The 25,174-nt window shown below is 38.4% G+C and overlaps 5 protein-coding genes and 1 long non-coding RNA gene across 12 annotated transcripts; 3 read left to right on the top strand and 3 right to left on the bottom strand.

Moving 5' to 3' along the window:
- Positions 1–5,842: 5,842 nt before the first annotated feature.
- Positions 5,843–11,748, top strand: LOC112285325 (uncharacterized). 2 transcript variants are annotated; one of them, XM_024526043.3, is made up of 10 exons: positions 5,843–6,119; positions 6,343–6,702; positions 6,913–7,070; positions 7,189–7,323; positions 7,570–9,140; positions 9,390–9,467; positions 9,714–10,318; positions 10,465–10,748; positions 10,911–11,051; positions 11,157–11,748. In XM_024526043.3, exons 2-10 carry the CDS (start codon positions 6,555–6,557, stop codon positions 11,646–11,648), a joined length of 3,612 nt encoding a protein of 1,203 aa, XP_024381811.1. In that variant the 5' UTR covers positions 5,843–6,119; positions 6,343–6,554; the 3' UTR covers positions 11,649–11,748. The 2 variants fall into 2 exon arrangements, with proteins under 2 accessions (XP_024381811.1, XP_090106146.1); XM_090250020.1 differs by having other exon boundaries at positions 5,847–6,119; positions 6,913–7,055.
- On the bottom strand, positions 11,697–14,346 carry LOC112285351 (uncharacterized protein At5g50100, chloroplastic). Of its 2 annotated transcripts, none has more exons than XM_024526091.3 (8): positions 13,938–14,346; positions 13,604–13,740; positions 13,314–13,424; positions 12,855–12,911; positions 12,684–12,749; positions 12,411–12,471; positions 12,169–12,215; positions 11,697–12,006 (listed from the first exon to the last, which is right to left on the bottom strand). In XM_024526091.3, exons 1-8 carry the CDS (start codon positions 14,155–14,157, stop codon positions 11,956–11,958), a joined length of 750 nt encoding a protein of 249 aa, XP_024381859.1. In that variant the 5' UTR covers positions 14,158–14,346; the 3' UTR covers positions 11,697–11,955. The 2 variants fall into 2 exon arrangements, with proteins under 2 accessions (XP_024381859.1, XP_090106159.1); XM_090250033.1 differs by having other exon boundaries at positions 14,264–14,346.
- A 696-nt stretch (positions 14,347–15,042) lies between these two features.
- On the bottom strand, positions 15,043–16,138 carry LOC149989870 (uncharacterized). Its single transcript, XR_016502715.1, has 2 exons — positions 16,004–16,138; positions 15,043–15,432 (listed from the first exon to the last, which is right to left on the bottom strand). It is a non-coding gene; the product is annotated as an uncharacterized LOC149989870 (long non-coding RNA).
- On the top strand, positions 15,971–17,280 carry LOC112285359 (uncharacterized). Of its 3 annotated transcripts, none has more exons than XM_073533792.2 (2): positions 15,971–16,110; positions 16,451–17,280. In XM_073533792.2, exons 1-2 carry the CDS (start codon positions 16,088–16,090, stop codon positions 16,974–16,976), a joined length of 549 nt encoding a protein of 182 aa, XP_073389893.1. In that variant the 5' UTR covers positions 15,971–16,087; the 3' UTR covers positions 16,977–17,280. The 3 variants fall into 3 exon arrangements, with proteins under 3 accessions (XP_073389893.1, XP_024381872.1, XP_073389891.1); XM_024526104.3 differs by having other exon boundaries at positions 15,972–16,110; positions 16,462–17,280; XM_073533790.2 differs by having other exon boundaries at positions 15,973–16,110; positions 16,468–17,280.
- A 494-nt stretch (positions 17,281–17,774) lies between these two features.
- On the bottom strand, positions 17,775–23,657 carry LOC112285340 (protein HLB1). Of its 3 annotated transcripts, XM_090250030.1 has the most exons (15): positions 23,519–23,657; positions 21,945–23,001; positions 21,367–21,495; positions 21,054–21,123; positions 20,757–20,870; positions 20,401–20,484; positions 20,179–20,229; positions 19,894–19,923; positions 19,636–19,698; positions 19,462–19,527; positions 19,093–19,221; positions 18,839–18,874; positions 18,623–18,742; positions 18,209–18,424; positions 17,775–18,090 (listed from the first exon to the last, which is right to left on the bottom strand). In XM_090250030.1, exons 2-15 carry the CDS (start codon positions 22,535–22,537, stop codon positions 17,980–17,982), a joined length of 1,812 nt encoding a protein of 603 aa, XP_090106156.1. In that variant the 5' UTR covers positions 22,538–23,001; positions 23,519–23,657; the 3' UTR covers positions 17,775–17,979. The 3 variants fall into 3 exon arrangements, 2 of the variants coding, with proteins under 2 accessions (XP_090106156.1, XP_024381832.1); XR_016502703.1 differs by lacking the exon at positions 23,519–23,657 and having other exon boundaries at positions 18,839–18,879; positions 21,945–23,044; XM_024526064.3 differs by lacking the exon at positions 23,519–23,657 and having other exon boundaries at positions 21,945–23,044.
- On the top strand, positions 23,227–23,683 carry LOC149989869 (uncharacterized). The gene is made up of 2 exons (XM_090250049.1): positions 23,227–23,412; positions 23,537–23,683. The coding sequence occupies exons 1-2, from the start codon at positions 23,227–23,229 to the stop codon at positions 23,681–23,683; spliced, it is 333 nt and encodes a 110-aa protein (XP_090106175.1).
- The last annotated feature ends 1,491 nt before the right edge of the window (positions 23,684–25,174 follow it).

Below are 25,174 nucleotides of genomic sequence, written 5' to 3'. Positions count from 1 at the left end.
ATATAATGGCTGATCATGATTTTTATTATACGGATAAGTGCTTAATCTTTGCTATCCTTTGTAAATCACTTTTTTTCAAATATTGTTATAAATACTTTCAAGAATGAATTCAAATCATGAAGGAATCATGAATCTTTTTTTTATCCAATACACAAATCAAGAAAGAGCACTTCGAAATAAAAATGTACATATGAATTCAACTTGAGTAAATCCATTAGAAAAGATGCAACTTTAAATAAAACTTGATTTATAGCAAAAATCTTCAAAATTTTGATTTTATTCCATCAATTTTTTTGAATATACTAATCTTTGTCCTTGTAATACTTATAGAAGCAAAACTTCTTAGATTTGGTTGTAAGGTTGATCTATTTGCTTCTTTTCTTTGCACAACTTCTTGATATAGACTTTAAACTTCTTCTACGGACATAGGATTATTAATTCCATGATTGGTACTAATGATGTTTGAAATTTTTACTTTAATAATATTAAAAAATTAGTGAAGATTTGCAATAGGTACAAATCTAATCTCACCTCTGTGATATATACCATCTATGATTTTTTCTTCTATTTCAAATAGCTTTACATATTCACAAGTCAAATTAGAGGAAGGCAATCTATAATCTCTAATATCAAATGAAAATTTTTATAAAGAGAGATAATTTGCTTTTCTTTTAAAAAAAAAATAGTATTAAAAAATTAAATAGTTTGTTTGAAGGTGGATAATCTGAAACCTTTAAAATACAACAATAAAAGTGGAATAATCCGTTCACTTCTAAAACAAGATAAAAAAAAAATGAATTAGCACTTATGTCAAGTTCTCAAGGACATGAATCTCAAAAAAACAAAAAAACAAAAAAAAAACAAAAAAAAACAAAAAACAAAAACAAAAACAAAAACAAAACAAAAACAAAACAAAAACAAAACAAAAACAAAACAAAATAAAACTTGATATATTCTTATGTCACTCAAAAAGCTTTAAAAATTATTCAAAGATAGTAATATATTGAACTAGAATTGTTATTGGTAAAGACAAGAAGATTATAAAGTCTTGAAATAAGACTAAAGACTAGAAAAGGCATTGACAAGAGTGAAGAAGGATTCAATCTTGCTCCCATATATACTATCAAAGACTTGAATTGAAAAGAATGCATAAACCTAAGAAATTTGTGTCAAAAAAAAATGTCAAAATAAAAATAAAGTAGTATGTATATAAAAAAGAATTAGAATGGGTATTCCCAAAAGACAAGGAAACTAGAGACTCTTGAATCTAGACTATAAGCAACAAAGGAGTTGACAAGAGTGAAGAGGGCTTCATTCTTGCTTCTATATATATTATCTAACTAGGAGCTATGTTGCGATGTTCTATAGCATCTCTAATATGTGTTGATTTTGTAAGACACATACTTTAGCTTACGAGGCAAGTTTTCTATGTATCTGCCAAATAGTTAGCTTATTCTTTAAGCTACTAAAATGTGTGGTACATGGCTAACTTGTTGATCACTCTTCTAATCTAAAAAAGTGAATTATAGACACCTATAAAATCAAAACAATATCTATGAAGCTTCTATAAAGCTTATGTAGAAAATATTATGGAAGTAACTTACTTTTTTTTAATTTTACTTACTTCTAATTAATCATATAGGTAATTATTGGTTTACATGTGTATGTCCGTGATATATACTATCTAACTAAGAGTTATGTGGCAATATTCTACAAGACCTCCAAAACATGTTGACTTTATAAGACACATATCTTAACTTGCAAGACAAGTTTTTTACATGTACATCACATAATTAGCTTGTTTTGTAAGCTATTAATATGTGGTTAACTTTTTGATTAAGTTTCTAACCTATCAATTAACTAAAAATATATATAAAGCCAAAGTAGCATTTATAAAGCTTATAAGAAGCTTTTCTAGAAAATATTATAAAATAAATCTATTTTTATCTACTTTTATTTAAATATATAGAGAAATATTAGAATAAATATATATGTCCATGAGACATATCATGTCATTGATATTGAATTATAGTTATTCTTTACAATAGACATTTTTATTGATTTTTTATTGTTCTTGAACTTCTTCTAATTACACTTTTATTATTGTATGTAATTCTATAAAAAAAAAATATTAATCTTTAGTTGTAATATTATCAACTTTTAAAAAATTAAAAGTATCAAGTTGTGGATGATAACCATAATTGGAAAAAATAAGTGTTTATTAAGTAGAAAAATATACCAAATTATTATATGTAAACTTTGCCATTGATAAAAAAATTGTTCAATAATTTTAATGATAATTAAAGGTATATATCAAATACTACTTAAAAACTTCATTCACTTGTTTTTTTTGTCCATAAATTTGAATATGAAAGACCAAAGGTAGTTTTATATCCACATTTATTATTTTAAAAAGATTTTCTAAAATCTTGATATAAATTGTATCTTTCTATCTGATATAATATATTTTAGCAATCCATGAAAATGATAGATGTTGTAAAAGAAAAGCTTAGTTATTTCTTCATCTAAAATAGATTTTTTTACATAATATAAAATATTCTATTTTGATAAAATAATCTATTATTACAAATATAGAGTCATATAAACTTGAATTTGTAAGATCTATGATAAATTAATAGAAACAAAAGATCAAGATTTTTTTAGAATAAGCAATGGTTGAAAAAGTCGAAATGGTTGATAATGAAGATTTTTTGTCTTTCAATAAATGTCACATGATTGTATAAAGTTTTTCACAGCTTTTTATATTTGGAGCTTCAAAAAATCTCTTGTTATTAATGATCTTGAAATAAATTCTTAATAATCATATGCTTCAATAAGTCTGACAATAATCTAATATATATTGATATGAAGTACTCAAGGTTCTTGTGATATATATATATATATATATATAGTGATTGCATTGGAAGTATCTTCTAGATAGTGATACTATTTTTGAAAAGAATCTATAATTGGAAGAAATTCTTTATTGTGGATTTTATAATTAATCTTTGATCCTAAAAATTTCTTGGAATGGAAAGCTACTAGATGGAATTTAACATTTTCTTCTATTTCTGACAATATCATATCCAAGAGAAATACTAATGCATATATTTTTATAAAAAAATGTCTTGAAAAAATTAACATAATATAAGATTAGTGTAAAAATAAATTCTTTCTTCAAAACATCAAACAATACTTTGACTTCTTTACTCCACTCAAGTTTGTTTTTACAAGTCAAACATATGAATAGAGCTACAACTTAAGAAAAGTTCTTAATAAAGATCCAATAGTAATTGACAAAGTTCAAAAAGTATTATACATCTCTTATTATTCTTGAAATCTTCCTATCCATGATAATCTAGATTTTCTTGGAATCCATCATAAGATCTTCATTGAAAATGATATATCCTAAGAAGTCAACTTGAGTAATGTCAAATATACACTTCTATATCTTGGGACATAATCTTGCATCTCTAAGTTTTTGTAACACATAACAAACATAAAATTCATATTTTTCTATGTTCTTAAAATAGATTAGAACTTTATTTAAATAAAAAAATAAAATCATCAAGAAATTAATAAAAAAAATATTTATAAGATGTTGAAAATTGGTTGGTATATTTGTGAGTCCAAAAAGCATGACATTATATTCAAAATACTCATACCTAGTTCAAAACGTAAATTTTCATTTATTTCTTTCTTTAGTATGGTTGCTAAAAAAGACAATGTGTTATAAAACAAGTTTGTCCAGCTACAATATGAACCGTGTGGCTAGAATCATGTGCAATACCTAGTAAAGGTCCTATTTTTTCCTCAAATCCCTTACCTTGTTTTATAATAGATGTGTATTTAGGATTTAAAAACTAAAAAATCTTTGCCTTATTAGATTCAAGAGCCTCACCTTATTTTTATAGATGAAGACTTTATCAAAAAATAAGAAATATTTATAATAAAAAAAACTAAATTCGTATATATAAAAATCATAGATGGTCATTTATTATCTTTTGGAGATATTATCTATGAAATTCTCGAGCATACTAATCTTTGCTCTTTTTGTGCTTGTAGAAATAAGACTTCTTAGATTTGATTATCTTCTTGCTTCCCTCAATTCCACATTTTTTTGGTATAGACTCTAGATTTATTTTATGAACATAGGGATAGTGCTTCTATGGTTGGCATTAGTAATGCATGAAATTTCTATCCTAAGAGTGTTGATAAGTTTGTGAAGAAGTAAAATAGTTACAAATCTATTCCCATTTTTACCAAATATAGCATCGATGATTTTTCTTTCCATTTCAAATAATTTAATAAATCTATAAATCAAATTAGAAGAAGGTAATTTGTAATTTTTAATATTAAATAAAAATTTCCATAAAGAGGGACAATCCACTCTCTTTAAGATAAAAATTAATATAAAAAAAGTAAATACTAATTCAATATGAATAATCTGCAACCTTTAAAATATAATAATAGAAGTGATATAATCCAGTCACTTCTAAAAAAAAAGCAAGAACAATGAGTTAAGACTCTTGTTAATTTGTCAAGGACAAAGACTTAAAAAATATACTTAAATAAGTAAAAAATGAATCAAAGAAAGATTACAAATTAAAAATAAAAAATTAAAATGGTGATTACTAAAGGTTAGAAAATTAGAGACTCTTGAAACTAGACTAAAAATAAGAAAAGAATTGACAAAAGTTAAGAAAACTTCATTCTTTCCTATATATATACTATCTATTTAAGAGCTATGTAGTAATGTTCTATAGGACCTCCATCACGTGTCCAATTTGCAAGACACATGTCTTAACTTGCAAAACAAGTTTTTTATATGTGGGTCACATTGTTAACTTGTAACACAAGCAACAAATACGTATAACACATGGCTAATTTGTTGGCCAAGTTTCTAACCTACCAGTCACCTATAGACATGTGTAAAGGTGAAACCACATCTATGAAGCTTCTAGAAAGCTTTTTTATAAGATATTATCAAATTAACTTATTTTTATCTACTTCTATATATTCATATTATCTGGGTAATTATAGATATGTCCATCATAAGTTGTTGTGAAACTTATTGTCAACTTCTTAGTACTATTCTTTAAATAATTTATTAAATTCTTCATCAATTGCAAAAATAGTTAACATTTCTAAGTCTTGAAGGCTTTGTTGTTTTTTTGGAATATTCAAGTATGGTGAAATTGCACTGTGGTATGGAATCAAAAAAAAATTATGATTTGCTATTATTTAAAGCGTAGAGGAAGGATGAGGTTGTAGTATAATATGGAATCAAAGAGATTTAGGATTTGTTGTTTTTCTAAGTATAAAGACATGGTAAGTCAATGGTGTAGTATAGAATCAAAGATAGAATAGAATTAAGATAAATAATACAATTTTTGATATTTCACCTGCTTCTCTTTTGATATTTCAATTTCAAAATCACCCACCTTACAAGGTAGATGATTTGGTGAAGTATCAAGGGATACTTTGAGATTTTATCACAAGTGAAATATCTCTCAAAAAGACATTTCATTATTACATTACATCTTATTACATTAGTTGAATTTTTTTGAACTCAAGTGTAGTCTTTACTTGGCTCACCATTCTCATTTCTCTCTTAGACTATTAAGATATAAAAATTTAAAAAAATCTAAGATTTTAATTAAATTCCTAGTAGAAAGATTCATTGGTGCCAAGTTTAGAAGTAGTTTCTCCATCGCCCGTGTTGAGAATACAAGAGGCGGGGGGCAGCTTAACCGGGTCACTGTGGGGCCATGCGGGCATGGGCTACATTTGGGGAATGAGCTAAATTTGGGAGCATGGGCGGACTGGATCAGCGAATCGGAATGGAAAGATGCCTCCTCTTCCGGTGCTGCGGCTTTGCTCTGTTTGTTTGCATGCTCCACATCAACCAGGTTCCCCCCCTCTCTCGTTTCTCTCTCGTTTCTCTCTCGTCCTCCTCGTCGTCTTCTCCTCCCTCCCTCGTCCTTGCCTGCACTCGACCGGCTTGTTGGAGCTTGGCCAAGCAACCTTGCATCGTAGCTCTCTGGTGGTAGCACATGACGAGGAGGAGGAGGAAAATCGCGAGTGCGCTCTGGCGCTCTCATCTATGAATTGGACAAGTAAGTGAAAGTTTTACGCTATTTTACGCTGCGGTCACGCCAGTGCTCTTCCCGTCAAGTTGGCTCATGCTGCTCTCATTTGCTTTTCGGCATATACTTACTTCTCCGCCATCCATCCTTGCGTGCCCTTCCCTGCATCTCCGTGCTGTTTTCTAAATTTGGGCGGGAGAGATGCTCTTCCCTCGTCGTCGTCGTCCTTCTTGACTGAATATGATGTGAGCAGCTCTTCGTTCCTTCCTGCCACTCGCCATATCCTGCAAGATCCTCTCGCGGTACGTGCTTGAGAATGATGGTTCGATATGCTCAGCGATAACCCTACTCTCTTCTTGCAATGCTACGTCTCCGCTGCTATCTCTTGCCATTCGCTCGCTTTCACGCAGCAGCAGCTAATTCGAGTCCGGTTACGGTCCATCCAATTGTCCTCCCCTGACCGCCATGGTCGAGGTTCCTGGTGACGCGTACACTGTGACCTGTACGCGTCTCACTCTGGACGATGGTCGCCGCATTTTTGTCCGGACCAAGTGGTTTAAATCCAGCTTCCATGTCACAGCACTGGATTTACCGCACTCCTGGTCATGCAGCGGTATGTGATTCCAATGCACCTTTGCTTCATTACCTCAGAACCATCAAGCAATCTCATAAGAGTCTTGTGATCTCACTAGTTCCTGAGGAGTAGATATAGGAATCAAATGCTTGATGGTCAACCCAGGGTGTTAATGAAACATGCTGCAGACAAGGTTCCTGTCTCCTGACAAATAGTACGTGTGTGGGAATTGCGTATGATAAATAATAGTTAATAAGCAGGATGTAGAAGAAAGGGCAACCAGGTGGGAGATGAGTGGCGAGGAATATCTCATCCAGTCTCGCCTACATTTGGAGGAAGATGTGTCCGGCTCCATGTATTCGCTTAATCCGCTTCGAAGTGGCGCGATGCGGGTACATGCCTTCCATGTCTGTTCGCCTGCATCTACTTTCCTTGGAGCAAGTAGTAACCTCTTTTACAGCGAGAGAGAGAGAGAAAGAGGGATAGAGAGTCCATGTTTGTGATACAATATGCTTGCCGTTGCAGTTATCCTGGAATACAAGAGTTGGTATGAAATATGACGAACCGAAGGTGGTTCTTATACTTCACAAAGACAACGACACAATGGCACTCGTATCGGAGTTTATGGATGTTTTAATGGACTCAACTCTAATACTGCAGGTATGTTGCACTACTTATCAAAAACTTCGATTAACAATAGACATATCATGTCTCTTGATTTCCTGCTCAAAGACTGGCCAAACCTGTTCAGTTTGCGTGTTCCTTATGAGAAAAAGTGGAAGGCGAAATTTGGGCTCTCCGTAGACTTCACTCTAGATATCACCTGAGGTCATAGAAGGTGTTATTTGGGGAAGGAAAGAGAATCAGCCACTCACAATTCTGCGTGGCATGTCATAATGGATCCAGAAGCAATTAGCAAGGCGCAATAACAAGGCTCACCAACCGGGTATCCAGTTCTTAGCTCCAGAGAAGGTTAGGAGTAGTATGTCACACCAAGGACTAAGTAGAGAGGATGTCTGTGGAGGATTGGATGGTTTAGACGTCAAATTCGAATTTCGAAATAGCCCCGTGAGCTATGAGACGGATTCTCGTCTCAGTACTCCAACTCATCCATCGAATTTGACTGCTCCAGAGGGCGGAGTGTCTCAGACCCAAGCTCCTGGTGTAGAAAGATCATCGAAACCGCACAATTCTGAGACACGCAATCAAGGGAGGCATATATATACGGAGGAGACTGTACCTGTCCATGGCCGTGACGCCCCTTCCTCCGACAGGCCAAACCCTGTAGGAAATCATGGGGGAGTATCTGTTAGGCATCTGAAATCTATGTTCTCTGGGTTTCATGGACTCAGTGAAAGCAAGCGAGAGCAATCACAGGCTGAAATGAAGAGACCAAGGGCGCCTGAGCATCGAAGTGACGCAGGCGAAGTTCCAATGACCGATGGCCACGAGTATTACTTGGACAGAATGGGCTCTTCACAGCTGAAGCGTGCTTTTTCAGTGGATGTATTAGATAGACCGTTAGACCGAGGTGTACAACCAAAACAAAAATTCGCGGCACCGCTACATGAGCAAGAAATTGCATGGGCAAAACCCTGCACGACAATCAGATGCACGAATGTTGACTACCTTTGCCCAACAAGCAGGCCCTCTTCATCAGTTGATTACAAAAACCTAAGAAAGGCACCAACCTGTGACACGAAGGTAATCTCGTTAGAATCGAGTAAGCTAGGTATGGAGGGCTCAGGTGGCAGTGGTTGGAAGGCAACTACTTCTCGAAATCCCAGTGGTCATGTGGAAAGCAAAAGCTTTGGATTTGTAGATGCGAAAAGGCGTGATGTTGCTAGTCGAGGGCGAGAAAGAATCATCACGCTCAGCGATAGTGAAGAAGAGGACTGTCACTATGACGAAAAAGAATTGCTGCACCGGAGAATACCATGTTCTGTGGAAGGCCAGTCAGATGAACCCGTAAGTGGATTTACAATTCACCCTTTTAAAGAAAAGGTAAGTCCAAGATTTGCTGGAGACAGCTTGATACCCACTCACAAGTCGAAAAATATGGCTGGCAGTTCTAAAGATTTGACACCGAATACCCTGCGAGAGAAAAAGGATTCGGTCGAACCAAATGCGTGGAAGGTGAAAGAAGAGCTCAACAGAACTAGATTTGAAGCACAAGATGGTAGTGGGCAAATCAGGTCAAGGAAGCGGAAGGAAACCGGCGATGCCGATGACGTAAAGACTGATGTTGAAGGGAAGGTTACGAAACAGAATGGATCTTTCTCTGAGGAACAAATCATAACACTTAGAGGAAGTATTGCACGAAATAAAAAGGGATTGGATGCAGAGGTTTTTAAATCAACAGTTAAAAGTGCTTATGTTGAGGTGGAGAGCGAGCGACAGAGCGAACAGGAACCAGTTCACCAGACGGGAGATCATTCCGACGAGATACGTGCTGATACTACCAAATATGAAAGCAGGTGTGTCTGATTTTGTAAATCCTGCAAGAATTATTAGATTTCAGAAGACCAAGAATTTTTTGCGATTTTGCATACTTGAGGCTTCCGTTCTCGGTTCATTGTTCTAAACACATTAACGATGTTTTAAATGGATTTCTGAAGTCGATCACCAATCTTTGTATAAATGACTGTTCAGTTTTACAAATTGCCAGTGTCTATGGTTGCATACCTTTTTTTGACCTTCCTATTGTTGATGCTCACGGGGGATAGGTCCCAGCGGAAACAAATCAACCATGCTGGGTATCATCGTAGCGAGAACCCTGCCAGTACATTTAACACTGAAACCAGGTATGTGTAGTTCCATATGGCTTGCAATTGGGTAGATCTTGAGATTCTACATACCTAAACGTTGAAGCTCCTATTTGAGTTGTGATTATTCTAAGTCAGCAAGGAACTGTCAAAAAGTATTCTCAGAAATTTTGGAAAAGATTCATTTAAACTTGCTGCTCAAGCACCACAAAGTGTTACACAGTGCTAATGAATGCCTATCCAAACTTACCGAACTTGTTTGTTGTTGGCGATGAGGGTGGATAGATCTAAAAAGTGGGATGCCTGGATATCGGAAGCCAGATCTCCAGTTACCTCTTGGGAAGTGCCGACAGAAAACAGAGGATCATGTCAACTGGTAGATCAACAGACAGAAACTCATGTTGTGAACACAAGTTCACCAAATGATTCGAAATACTTGGACACACCATTTTCAAAAAAAAAGAAGATTGGTAGAGATTTTGAATATCTTGATACTTCATTGAGCAATTCAGAGCACCTTCAATCACCTCAGGACGACCTCAACATCAGTCCTCCCAGCGAAGTGAATAGTTTCAGGAAGCAGTCGCAGGAGGATTTAACAGGGAGCGTGGTTGAGCAACCGGAGACAAGCTACACCAGTGAAACAGCTAAGAAAAAAAAAAAAACTCTGTCAGAAGACGGCCCACTGCTGGCGGGAAAAAAAATGGAGAGGTGGAAGCCCATTCAAATTGTCAAGGACGGTGACTCTAATAGTGTGGAAGAGTTAATTTTGGAACCTGGAGGAAATGATGATCACAAGGTGGTGAACGAGCGGCAAGAGAGTCAAAAAGAGAAACCAGAGAAAGGGGTCGAGGGAAGAAAAGGACCTAGTCGAAGGGGGCGTACCCCAGGTATCGAATCTTGCATATGTCCCATGCCAGCTAAAGCAACGAAATGTGTGTCACTACAAGTAGGGTGATTATTTTCCTTTTTCTTCCTGCTCCTTGCTATTAGTGTTACTTGACTTAGTGAGGCCTTGACCTTTCCATTGTAACAGCTGTGAACACATGCAATGATGGGAAGATACAGTCGGACAAGATGTGTCAAAACGTGTCAAGATCTAATAGTTCGAAGCGTCCCTTTTCAAAGGGACGTGCAGCGAGGTCTACAGAAAGGCCGAATCGAAGTAATTCTCGGGATCGTTCACCATCAGTTGCTGGGCCCGTGGTGAAGTTTCAGCCACAAGTAGAGGTGGATCAATCCTGTCAAACTGATGTACCTGATTCTGATTACTATTGCTTTGATGACGACCGAACCGAGGAGCAAATCCAACCAAACCAGGTGCATCGATGTTGTCGTCCCTTCGTCTCCATCACGAAATGCAAGTCACTTTCCTATTTTTGTTTAATCTTGGAAAAAGGTAACCATAGTTGGAGCAGGACATGAAGTGCGTTGGCTTGGTTCTAAGTAAGGCTGGCTACAATGTTCATTGGGTGATGCTAGGTATGGGCTCTATATGATGAATTCGATCAGATGCCACGTACATTGATTTTGATCAAGGAAGTGAGCACAAGTGGACCCTTCTCAGTAACGGCAAACTGGCTGCAACTCCACACGCCTTCAAAGAAAAGTGAACGGCACGAGGTCTGTCTGTCTCCTCAAATATGCTAAACCTGTGCACACTCAGTTTAAACAAAATTCCTGAGGGAAACTTCTTCACTAAAAAAATGCATTTACTTCTTGACACAGAGCTCTCAGTTTTCAGCATGTTGTGGGAGTTTTGAAGAATTGAAGGAGAGTACAGTTGTGAAGGCTTTAAACTGCTTCTCTCACAAGTTGGAGTACACATTAAAAAGTAACAATAATCTAGAAATTTATCCTCGAGTAGGCGAGATTTGGGCACTGCATCAGATGGGAAATTCGAGACAAATCCGCTCGGAGATGGACGAATGGGAAGAAAGACAAGAGGAGAAGCGCAAATATAGACTAGTGGTTATTTTGACAGAATGTGGAGAGGGGCAAGCACCTCAGATCCAAGTGCTTAGGAAACGAACTGGGTTTCGAACATTATGGGAGCCTGGCTACGACCCAGGTGTACTGCCCGTAGAAGGTATGAAGCGTTTTTCCCATAAGGTGCCTGCACACAAGTTAACAGAAGAACAATATCCTGACATGAACGGAACTGATTGTTGGGATATAGATGCCGCTGCTGTGCCCGCATGTCAAAATAATGTGACTTGACCAATATCCTGTTCACATCTATTAACTGTGACTTTCTGACGAGGCCAATTTGCAAGAAGTAAATTTAACGAAATGATTATATGCTACGGTATTCAATCCACTTGTTACAATGTCTAGCAGTTGCATGGAAATGGCATTCCACAGTTTTAAGAATGATTTTGAATTGATTGGGTAAAGTCTATTCTCTTTCACACCATAAACTGTACGTTAAAAATTTAAGAATTTGAAACTACATGAGGATATCTGCAAGCTTCACTCCTTCCTCTCATCATCATACATGTCTTCTCCCGTACTCTTCGACGTCAAATCAATCTACACGACACCTGTTGTTCACATCGCAGCTATTATCGCTATCCCCCTGGAAAACAAAAGAAGCGTCGAGTTTAAGCTTCTTCACATAATTTCAGCCACTGAATGCTGAGACTTCATATTACATTGACACTGTAACTAGAAAACATGAATACCATGGACTCTGTCTGCTGAAACTGGACACAGGGGTAATGTAGCGATTCGAGGTTACCTTACTCTGACGCCTCTTCTCAAGAACTTCTGCCAAAGGTGGTCTGCCTGCGAGAAGACAGAGCAGGTGTCAAGTTCTGGAGTAGATCGGTAAGTCTAGAAAATATCCAGTCTGCTAGAATCTAGACTTCTGCACACATTATTTGCGCCTTAAAAGTGGACATATGAATGTCATTAGTACAGTTTTGTGGTGTGAAAGAGAATATAACAAAAGCTTTATGACATTTCACTTTTATTTATTACCTGTGATAGGCAACCGGTACTTAGCCCAGAAGTCATACACGCTGTCAGCAATGCTTGCCCACTGAATCCACAAAGATGAGCGCTACGTCAGAGCGAAGCATGCAATCTCAGCTAATAATATTCCCGAAATTCTGTTGTAGAATTGTAAGTGATGTTATGTTGGAACACAAGAAAAATTAAGAAGTCGAGGCACTGGGAAAAACTCCAGCTCGTTCAACATAAAATGAACAGTTGCGTACATGCATGAAACAAGATTCTCGGAGTTAAACGCACCGGCTGGTTGTAAGTTATAGCGTACACCCATCCGAGTCCAACTTCTTCATACAGTGCTCTGAAAGCCTTCAGAACCCCATCATCGAAAACGATAATATCAGAATTCGCAGAACTAAGCAGGAATGGCTGATGTCAAAAATACATAACGATTAGAAAAGTAAGGCAACATACCGCAATATTTGTTAAGACTTCCCCATCTCGCCGTATGGCGTGTATGCGGCCCATTGCCTGCACATGTCCATCGACCATCGAATGAGGACAAAGTTCAATACATAAAAGCCATTAATGTGCCACTAAAAAATCTGCGCAAGGATGATACAGCATTTTAGAAATGCCAGATCGAAGATTGTCGCTAAGGAACCTTGTTCACTGTGTCAATCAAGTTCAAGTATGAATTGCAGACGTGAGCTAAAATGCCGATTGATCCTATCAACACGTAGCCGTCTGCTTTTTCATGATCACGACTCTCTATCTTACGATTCATGTTTAACATTCAGAGCTGATTCAAGAATACTTCAAAAAAATAGACAAAACCTCCAGGCTTTAATTTTCTAGGGTTTTACCAATCCACAGAATCCATATTAACCTTCACCAATTATCAACGACCGTGCACTACTGCAACCACTTTACCGTCTCGAAGTCAATGTTGCTATTTTCCTCTGGAGAGTAGTCTCTGGCACATATGTCCACAAAATTGATAACCTCGCCATACTTCTTACTCCGTTCTTTCAACATGTTAACCTGTTGAGATGCAACGATCCAGACATGACGATGAGGGGCAGTCAGATCCAAAAATCATCGAGAGAAACTTTGATACAGTGTACGAGATTTTCGTTAACGTAAGAGTCACGCTCAACAAAGTCCAGATGGCCTATGAATTCACGAGTACTTCAAAGAGCGGTTCCTCATATAATGATTACCTCTCTCATACAAAGTGGGCAATCGCCATCGTACAACATCTTGATTTTCCAATCGACCGGGTTGTTCTGCTTGCCAGTACCATTTACTCCCGATTCGATCTCCACAGAATTCTGGGACAAGGTGCTACACGATACAGCTGCAAAGCATAGAGAGGAATTACAAATAGGGGGAAACATGAATCATCTTCAATAAATTCTGAAAATAAAAAGAATAATTCCAATCCGAATTCAAGTATGTTGAAAGAACGGAGTAAGAAGTATGGCGAGGTTATACGATGTTGTATATGAACATATACACACACACACACAGCGTGAGGTTACGACAAATCTTTACCTGTGGTGATTCTACAGGGCGAAGAAGAAGAAGAAGAAGAAGAAGGGAAATAGCAGGGGTCATAGACCTGCAACTTCCTAAAGTTGCATGACAATGCTCGGGGAACATAGGCAGAGACAAAGCCCAAAGAGGAAATCCTGTTGCAAGGAAGCACTAGCGGACGCATCGCGACAGAAACGGACATGCAGTGGAACACTGCTTGCAACCGCATGCTCGACATTTTGCTTGCCGCCTGCTCGCACACAATCGGCACCTACACTGCTAACTCGAAGATTACGAAGGTAAACAAAAATATAGAACAATTCTGAGTTACGGTTTGTACACACATGGTGGAATTCAATTGCAGAGACCTGCTTGTGTCGAGTCTGTGCGACAACAGAGACGATCCAGCGCCATGGACTCAATCGACATGGAAATAGATGAAAGAGAGATTGTGCGTTAAGGAGGGAAAGTAGTGGCTCCACTGACAGACAGCTCCGTAGACTTGTTCAGGTCCGTCCGATCTTGGCCCAAATCTACGGTACCTGTTCTATCTATTCATGCCACCTCCTCCCTCCCTCCATCCCCTCGTAGAACTGTGTCCTCGAAATCCTCCCAACTCATTCGAATGGCTCGACGGATCTTAACCGTCAGATCACAAGAGTTAATCATGGCCGTTACACAGATTCTCGAGAACGCGGGGGGGGGGGGAACGTGGTGGAGGGGGAGGGGGTACGGGCAGTAACTGGCCCTGAAGCCGATGCTTATTCCATCCTGAAATACACACACCTACACACACTTGATATTGATTTTCAACTGTAAATCAGTATTTTCAAGAAAGAATTCCTACCTGTTTACAAATATTGAATTTCTTCGAATTCTACTTTAGATTTTAGAAGATATTTTAAGTAAGTAATAATGGCATCTGTTACTGTAAACGTATCTCAATATAAATAATTTTACAGTTAGGATAGCAATAATATTTTGTTTATCTCTGAAAATAAGATGTGAAATAAAATCAAGGTAAACATCCAGCATGGATTGTAAATAGGATCCAAACTCAGACTTGCTATGGTTTATAGTTTCTTTTTCTTTCTTTCTTTTTCACCAATTTACTCAAATAACATTTTTATAATCGGATTACTTGTATTTATGAAATGCAAGATACAGCAATGTGATATATGTGATATATGTCACACATATGTCACGATGTCAAATATGTCACCTCTGACTGCGTAAAAAACACTTGCCCGGCAGCTGCGATACGACGGCTTACGATGGCGGAGCCAGTTGATTGGGTTGGGAGGTTTCGAGGACACTGTTCTATGAGGCTTTTCCTCCTCACAAACTCAACTCCTCATAAACTCACAACGAAATCCGGGGTCCGACACTATTGGCATAAACCCTAATTGGTCCTGTGCTCCATGACATGAAGGAAGGAAGGGGTCCCAATATCGCGGCTCGGTGTCAATGTGAACCCCCTTGGCCGGGCCAGACACCTGGCCTGCGCGAGCGCCTGGTATTGTCATTAATTATGTTATTGTGCTGACTAATATTCAAAAATTTGTAAAATAATGCCCGAATTTTTCATTTAATAGTGTGATTTTTATGATTTTTATTTTAATTATTGTATAAATAAACATTCACACACAAACTCATATGTAATGTTAAAAATCCATGCTAATAGATAAAACAATTTATGACAATACGTATAGTAAAAAATAATAACAGTTTAATTATTTTTTCATTTATGTAAAAAAATTTATAATTATGTTTAAATACTCCAAAATATAAATTTAAAAAGAAACTTGGAAGACAATTAGGTTTGTTTAATATATATATATATATATATATATATATTCCATATCTTAATGGTGGAATCACATTCCTGTTTGAGATTGCAGATTAAGAATTCTTACACGCAAACTATTCAAATGTAGAAAACATGCAATCGATACATTTGAAGACTAACTACGAGAGCGACCTTCAGCTCTTTGATTCATTTATTCACTATTACTGTTATTGTCATTGTCATTCTTATTGTATTTATGAAATTCTCTGTATGTTGCAAAAGATACTTCATTTACCACCAAAACATGAAGTTTTAAGTGAACCGTTCATCAATCGTGTGCAAGAATGGAAAGAAAAGCTAATTTGTTTGCACACAACTCATGGATACCACCACAATTCATGGGTACTCTTCAAAATCCTATTTTTCCACGTCCATTTTTACATACATTGTAACATGCATGCAATCCGATAAAAATATGACAAATACAAATATTTCCAGCTCCTGAAACTAGGTACAGGTTTAATAAACAGAACGCATAATTGTTCTTTCTGATTTCTTAGAAACCAAAAAAAAACGTATCATCACACCATAATTCATCATCATTTCAATTCTTATGACTTTATATCTACTAAAAGATGTGCACCTCGTTGAATGGGTAAATAAATGAATATATATTTGCCCAATATATGACAAAAATAGAATTGAGAAAGCAAGGATGACTCAGTGTGAGGAAGAGCGGTAGGAATGTTCTAGGTCCAGGACAGTTTTTGTGGAGAGACAACCTTTGGGCGGCGACCGCGGAAGATCCGAGGAACACAACCAGGAGGGACGATGGCGAGGACTTCACTCCGGCGTACTACCAGCAGACGCCGACCATGTTCTTTGTCATCGCAGGCTTGGCGTCCATGATGTTCCTCATACTGGTGGCCGTGGCTCTACTCTGCTACTCCCACTACCTTAACCACACGGACCAGCAGCCACCTCAGCATCGAAGCCCATCGCCGCTAACCGGGGACCCTTTCTCCGGTGGTCCTCCCCCCGTGGGATCCCTATCACCGTGGACAAGCACAAGTAGCCCCGAAACCCCACACCACACCACACCTGTCATCCTCGTCCGCCACCCTGGACAAAGGAAGCCCACATGTTTTGCACAGTTGGCACCTTTCCCGCCATTTGGGGTGCCTGCATCGCAACTGAGCCTCCTCTGCCCCGATGGCGACGCTGGCAGCGACTCCCCCTCCTCCTTTCGCTCATGCTCGCCCTTCTGAAGATGGATGAATACTTGTAGGTGTGAGTCAATGACATTCTGTTCATTCTCTCCTCCGATGAAGCTGGTGGTGATGGCTGGGTTCCCATGTATGGGAACTTGGTTCTCAAGTAGATCTTGAGCCTGTTCTCTCAGAATATTCCTCCCTTTAATTCTAAAGCAAATCAGTGGAATTTGATTATGTTTTATTGAAAGATTTGGGCCTTATTGATGCTATTGAATCACCTAGATATTGGAGACTTGTGAACTATGTTTGGATTTGGATGGAAACTTTTGCTGAATGGAAGTAAAGGGTTTGTCAAGAATTTTTTGCAAGGGCAAATAGACTTGTAGGGAATAATGATGTTTATAAGCATAATGTAGATGTTTATTTTTATGAGGTGTATCTGAATTTTTTTAGTACTTTTTGAGAAGATTAACAAGAGTAATTACTTCATCCAAATTCAAACATAGATGTTAAAATCGCATCCACAAAGCTTGTGGGTTCAGTATTAACTAGTTTGATTTCATATATATATATATATATATATATAGATAGATATATGTATATATAAATATTAGGAGCCAAAACTTGTCAGAGGTTGAATAAAAAGTGCATTATGTATGCAACATTGGTTTAGTGTTGGCACAAGCTTCACTTTTGATTTCGTTGATTAACGGGTGGACATTTGAAAATGCTGTAAGAGTAAGAGCGGCACTAGAATCCATATCCCAGTACCATCGGATAATATGCTGGAAAAGGAAAAATTAGAGTCAAGCGTAAAGACAGCTTCCCATGAGAGGAAGTGGAAGCCACAGAGAAAACAAAGATCTATGAATGATTGTTATTGAAGGGAATTTTCTCAATGCATCATATGCTAACTACAGCCAACATATTACCAAAATAGCGCTGTCTGTGCCTCTCATAACCAACCTAATCAACGCCATTAACACCTGCTATTCTAAGTTTTCTGTGAAAAGAGATAACTACACAGCTAGGTTAATTAGATTTGCACTTGCTACAATTAGACAACTAGCACGTTGGCAAGGGCATCCCTTTTGCCCTGGGCATAGATTGTGTACACTAACCGAATGGCGTCCACCCATGCATCCATGCTTTCCCAGGTATCTGCTATCTGCATACACCAACATCCCTCTCGTCAATAATCGCATTACCCAAGTAAAAACGAGCACACAACTCACCATAGAATACTACACACACGATAATAAGAAGATGTCGGAAAAGAAACGAACCAAGTATTGTGGACCGGCGACAGTGTCAATGCAAAATCCTCCTCCAGGCGGAAGGCTAAGATCAGCTGTTGGAGCGAGACATAAAATGTCCTCCATCTCGATTCTTAAAGCAGATAGTCTAGGAGCGAAACTGTTCACAGTGTTGCTTTCTGAGGTGACTGTGCTAGAGCGTCTTGAGTAGCTATGTGCAAGGGACTTCCGATCAACTTTTTCCATCTACACACAGAAATCACGCCAACCCTTTTTATAAAATGGGAATATCATCGTTCGACAGCCAGCATTTAATGTTTTATTCGGAAAACTTCAGAAATTAAAAAGGCATAGGTGGTCTCAAAATCTAAAAGTCAAACCAAGGCATAGAATTGACATGCCCGGACAAAAAGATGTATGCAGATGTTTGTGTTGATGAGATACCTCGTAAAGCGCTTCATGGTCGAGAACAAACCATAATCGCAACCAATCACTATGCGGAGCCAAAGAGTCCCCAGCAGGTGGGATCCTCAACCATCCAGCTCGAAGGTACGGCAGCGGCAACTGTGAAAACAAGAGGTTCATTTATAGACCGACTGAACAATACATACTGCATAAAAATGTTCAATATGAGAAAATAATAAAGTTCAGAGTTCTTACGAAATTCCGAACTAGCCGCAGGGCACCTCGATACACCTACACTTCCCAATCAAAAGATTCAACTGTGAGTAGAAAAAACCAAATTTGGGTAAACTAATCAAGTATACGTCCGCTTATATTAGTCTATCAAGCAGACCATCTTAATTATGAACAATTAGGCTAAGTATTTAAAAGAAAGCACATTTCTGTTTGATTTGAAAGTGGACATAGATAAAAACACTTAAAGATGAATAATAAATAGGTTAGGCTACTACTGGATAGTCAGGCTTCAGCGCATGTGCAGCAGTTATGTAGATGGCAGACAAGCTGTTCAAATCAGCTGGCGAAAGTTCTTTCGATGACAGCTTTCTCCCAGACCATGCTATATCCTCTCCCAAACCATACTGCCAGAGAAAAATGCACCACATGATTAATACACTGAAGTATAGCTGACACCAAAAACTTTAATGTCAGAATAATCAAAATCTTAAAATATGAGCAATGTCCGCTGTTTGTGTAAAAATCCCGTTACTTCATGAAACATTCGATTATAATATTACTAAAATTGACCTCTACAGGAGATGAGATATTCAGAGAGTATCAACAAAGAAGGCGCATTACTTCGGAATTCATTGCATGCTTACCAGCACAGTTCCCAAGTTGTAAACGGCACGATGAAAGTCAAATCGGAGTCGAATAGCAGCACGGAACTGGACAACAAAAAATATTCATTAATATGCAGAATCCATCAAAACATGTTTCTCTCAAGCATCATCAAAAGAAGTAGTTTGCTTTTTGGAGGGCACACATTGACATACTTTTCTAATTGCTTTCTTGACAATAGCACGTTTCTCCTTCAGTGCAACAATGGCTCCAAGTTCCTGCAATTCAAAGTTCAACATTGGAACACCAACGGAAAAAATTCCAGCTAAGAAAGACAATAAGAATCATACTGAGAATCGCTGGACCCTGTAATCTTAACCATTCAGGAAGCAACCACACGAAATCTTAATCCTCCATAAACTTCACAACCTTGACGGAATATCAATACTTTGATATTTAAAGAAAATCATTACCTGCAATGCAAGTCCCCAATTATTCAATGCCTGCAAGGAAAAACCGGTTTCTTAGTGAAACACGAAGTGATAACATACATTCAATTGATCCACAAACTGAGGATGAAAATCATAGTCTACTTCTAGCAGACGCAGCTTTTCTTCTTTGTCAAAGACATGATAACGAAGCCTGAATAAACCTGGGAAGCATCAGCCATTTGTATATCAAAGTATGGAGATGGATGTTTCCTATGACATCGAACAAATAATGTTACGGAATATATTACAGCGGATTTCTCGGAATACCTGAGGACTGTTCCAGTTCAATTGCACAGCCCGGTCGTATCTATCACACGCCTAAACAACAAACCAGATATTAGGCTGTATCTCAAGTAATGACACAACTGAAAATACATGATAAAAACACAAGAACCAATTATGTACTTCACGAGCGGATACAAATTACGTAAGGACTACTGAATGTCTTCAAATAATAATAATTCATGCACAAAGGATTTAATTACAAACCTGTTTCCAGAGGTCTTCGGCTTCCTTGGTGCGGCCCCTAATCTTAGCACGATCGGATATTGCTATGGCCCAATTGTAATAAGCCTAAGAAAAAAAAAAGGATTAATTTAAAACCAGCGCATAACGGTGTTCAAGAAATTGTTACGGTACCGCACTCGAATTATTTTTAGAAATTAAAAAAAAGAGAGAAAAAAGACTCAGACTACAGAACACAAGACCTGATTCTTCACCACTCAAGTACCAACATCGAGGCTGCAACAGCAATCAGAAAGGCTGATGCCGCAGAGGCACATGCCACACAACACCAGGATGAAAGAAATAGCAGTAACTCGAGTCATCAGTCAACCACAGGGCACCTCATGAAGGGTAGGACACAGTTGAGTGGCAGCTTCATATTTCTTGCATGCTTCTTCCAGCAGTGCATCCTTTCCCGGAGAACCCACCTCTGGCCCAGCATTGTCTGCACTTTCCTGCAAAAGAAAAGTATAAGGTTGTAAGTGCAAGTCTCAAATGAAAAGCTCGAAGAAACAAGTTAAACTCTCGTTTGAAAACTTGAGACATTTCATTAATGGCTTGCGTGCAATTCAGATACAAGAGCTGAAATAACAGCTCTGTTAAAGTGACTTGCAAGTACATGAGACTAGACGACAAACCTGAAGAACCAGTGCCCAGTTATATAAAGCATCGTGGTCCTCGGGATTCCTCTCCACGTTAGCTGCATACCTGTGAAGAAGAATGTAGAAGTCTCAGACACAAACGCCGACACTTGCATGACAGGAGAGCACATCGAGGCCTAGATATCTGTCTAACCTTGCACTGAAACGCGTGAAGGTGGACAGTTTACGTCTTTCCTGCCTTAAACTGCGTAACGAGTGGCATGGAGTAAAGCAAACGTCATGCACATTAGAATTAGCGAGCAAGACCCGAAGATTCTAAATTAGAAAGTAACATCTTAACATCGCATACCGCTTCGCAGCAAAAGCAAGAATGCGTTGTCGGGAGCGCCCTTCCTCATCTCCAACAGCAATGTTATACAGAATGTCTCCAACTATGTTTGTGCCACTTGTAGATGACCTGTGATTCACAGCGTCATTTCTGCACATGACGGGTACCAAATCAGTGCTTCTTGAGCAGTACAATAAAGACCACACAATCAAGCCCAGATGAAGAGTTATCGGATGTTTCACACTGATATCAAAAGTAAAAATGCGGACTGATTAGCACCCAGTGACTACTAAGACTATCGATCCTCAATATGGCCAAACAAAAAAACGTAAACACAAGACGAACGGTAGAGGACTAGTTTTAGTACCCAAAATTTTCATTATTCATGGCATTGTCGTCCAATATTTAGATTTCCACAGAAACTTGGTGCATCATAGATGATCTACAGAGAGACCGATGCCCAAGGCAAGGAATAATTCAGTACATGTAAGAGGAACATATTTTTACTATAAATAGAAACATTGACTGCGACGGCTGGCATGGGCACGGCTGATAGTCTGGACAATATTAGTAGTTTGATTATTAAAACGACAACTTACCCGTCCGAATTGACCAACGGTGCAGACTTTAGAACTTTACGAGGCATTGTGTCTCCATTGCCTTGTGATCCTACCGACGTGCTCCCCATAGGATCAGATGCAATTCGCACATGGTTGCCTGAGCTGCTTTGGCCACTGTTTATCTCTTCACCTGTCTCCTTTCCAACTTCTCGAGACGCTTTTTCTTCACGATCTCTCGAAAGTATCTCTCCTAATGTCTCAACTTTGCGTGTTTCATTAGTAACATCTGTATGCGGACCGGAAGATACTTCAATTTCCTTGGACGTAACATTTAAGCTTTCACTTGCCGTCACACTCTCATTCTTACCGTCTATTCTGACAGACTCTCTAGTCACTTCCGCTGATCTCTCCATCACAGATACGCCACCTAATTCAAAGTTGACAGCCCCATTGGCAGGGGCTTCACTGGAGAGATCTACAAGTGTAAGTCCCTCAAACAGAATATCCTCTCCTGAAGAAACAGCATTTTCTCCTATTCTCTGTGCCGCTCTATCAGTTAGCCCGTCAACTTCACCATTCTCAGCAAGCTCGTTGTGAGATAGAGGTGCCTCCGAAAGCTCAGCTCCAGGCATTGTCCCAGGATCATTCTGACTGTCATACTGGCTGTCTAAACTCTCTATTTTTCTTAGGCCGAACTCCTCACTATCATCCCCTTGTACGACAGCGAGTCCTTCAAAAAGTGCAATTTTCTCACCCACTCTCTTTTCTGAAACATCCCCTGTGCCAGCGTTTTCAGGATTTAAATCACTCACAGCTGCGTGCTCTGCTGGCAGAGTAGATCCATTGCCGTCGATACCGTCCGTTGCGAGGCCTTGAGGTGCTTCGACAACTTCCGTCCTACTTATTATCGACTCCTGTAAGAAAGGTTCAAACGGATGTTCTGGACCCAGAGTTTCATTGATGCTACCTACAATTTCTTTTTCCTTGTCAGCATCGCTCAGGTCTAACTGCAGCACAACGGTTTCCGATGTCAACTGCCTCGAGACGTGTAAAAGATCTTCCGCCAAGGGAAAGGGCGTGACCTCCTGCACAAAATCTGATCCATCTGTATTGGTCATGTCCTTCCCGTCTCCTGCCATAGCCACTCAGTCGCAACCGTAGCGACCCCTGTCCACGCGAGAACTAGACCTATGTAGGGTTCCAAGGGCGAAATGAGAACCCTAATTGGAGGAGGACCAAGCGTGAGCTACAATAAGAGATGCAGCCCGACGAAACCTAAGCTTGTGGCACATGCGCCATCCAATAGATCCAAGGCGATCCAATGATTGCTGACGACGACGACAACCAGTTGTCCGAAAATTTGCGCAGAAAAAAGGACAAGGAGAGGTCAAGCAAAGAAGGTCGGAAGAAGACGAGGCAGCAGACGAAGAAGAACAACAGATTACAAGGAGGATACAGGGAAACAAGAGGAATGCGATGGATCGGCGAGGGGAATACAAAGGCGATGGTGAGTGATTGATTGAGAGAAAGAGAGGAAGAGGTAGAATTAAGAAAGAAAGCGAGAAAAAGGACGGTAACTGAGAGCAAAAGATCCGAGAGAGTGACTAACTTACTTAGTTACGTACTCACAGGGCAGCGGCAGAGGCGATGGAGATCCGCTCGCTCGCCCGCCCGCAGCACGACCTGGCAGGCAAACCTGTGCGACGAGCAGAGGGAGGAGCGCGAGTAGTGCAAGGAAGCGGAGACCATGCGGCAGGCAGCACGCATTCCATGAATGAGAGAAGAAAAAAACAAAATACAAAACAAATCAAAACCAATGCGATCCAGCCCGAGCGAAAGGTGCACCGGAACAAAGCGAAGGAATGCTGGGGAAGCCCAGCCCGACCCCGCCCGGCCCCGCCCGGCCCAGCGCAATGACCCAGCGCTTGCTTCCGTCCTCGCTCTTCCCTCTCTGCGTCTGTGTGAATGGGAGCCCCGTTCCCTTCTTCGCGTTCCCCTGAAGACGTTCCCTTCCACGTGGCATGTTCTAAGTTGGAACCTGCGGATTGTGGAAAGCCCATTCCGAGTATTCTCAATTATTATTACTTTTACAAATTTATGTAATTTTTTTGTGTTTTTTTTTTTTTTTCTGCATTTTTGAAAAGATAGTTTCTATGGCAGAAATTTAAGGAGAAGGTTAAATATACCCAACTTTTTATTAAATCGACCCATCTTATTGTAACCATCATTAGAAAAATAGATAATTTCTAGAAACCATCATGGTCTCCATTCCAATCCCCCTTGTTCCTAGCACCCACTCCTTCCATTCTTAGCCTTTGTCTCAATCCTTCTATTTTTCATGTTCTCAACCATCATTCTAAACTCTTGCTTTCAACCCCTATCACCATTACTAACCTTCATACCAACCTCCATTGTGATTTTGAGAGTATGTTGTCAATTTGAAGAAAAAATGGTCAAAAAAGAAGAGAAGGTATGCTAGAGCAAAGAATGAAGATAAGTGACGTAGTGGTAAATGGACCTATTCTACTCAACTTATAGATGATGAATTCAATTTGTAGATGATGAATACCTCCATACTAGTTTTTGCATTTATAAAGACTCGTATCTTACACATTAGTATGCCCTCATGATGTTATACATCTTGTTTATACTATTAGTTGCTTAAACAAACAAGAAAATCATTTAAAAACATATTGAGCTTTACTTTTCTATTAATTACATGTGTTTTGCAAGTTTTATAATTTTTTTATAACAATGTAAATTTTAAATATAGTTATATGTTTGTTAGTTTATAAAGATTGTTAGTATAAGTTTCAAAACTATTTTCAACTTGAAAAATTTAAAAACAATCTCATCCATGCTTATCATGCACAATTATAAAACCAATGGAGGTTGAATTAGAATATTAATGCTAGAAAATGGTAAAAATTTGTCACTCAGTGTTAAAAAAATTATTTGTGCTATAATTCAACTCTAGTATTTGTGTCATATATTTCCAAGCTAACCTTCTATGTTCTATTATATAAGAAGAATGTAAATGTATTTTCCAATTCTCTCTGAAATCTCATCACTTTTGATATGAATGGATAAAAATATATACTAATCTGGTTGTGCTAATTGCACTTGCCTTTAATATATGCTTCTTCTCACATTCTTGATTGTTTCATGTTTTGCTTTAATACACTTTTTCTTCCTTTCTAATCCCTTTTTCTTCAAAATAATGGGAGATTCTCAAAACCATAATGGAGGTCAATATGAGGGCTAGTAAT

The sequence above is a fragment of the Physcomitrium patens genome, chromosome 1, assembly GCF_059467195.1.
Source record: "Physcomitrium patens ecotype Gransden chromosome 1, ASM5946719v1, whole genome shotgun sequence".
NCBI lineage: Eukaryota > Viridiplantae > Streptophyta > Bryopsida > Funariales > Funariaceae > Physcomitrium > Physcomitrium patens.
This window is presented reverse-complemented; position numbering and strand designations above follow the sequence as displayed.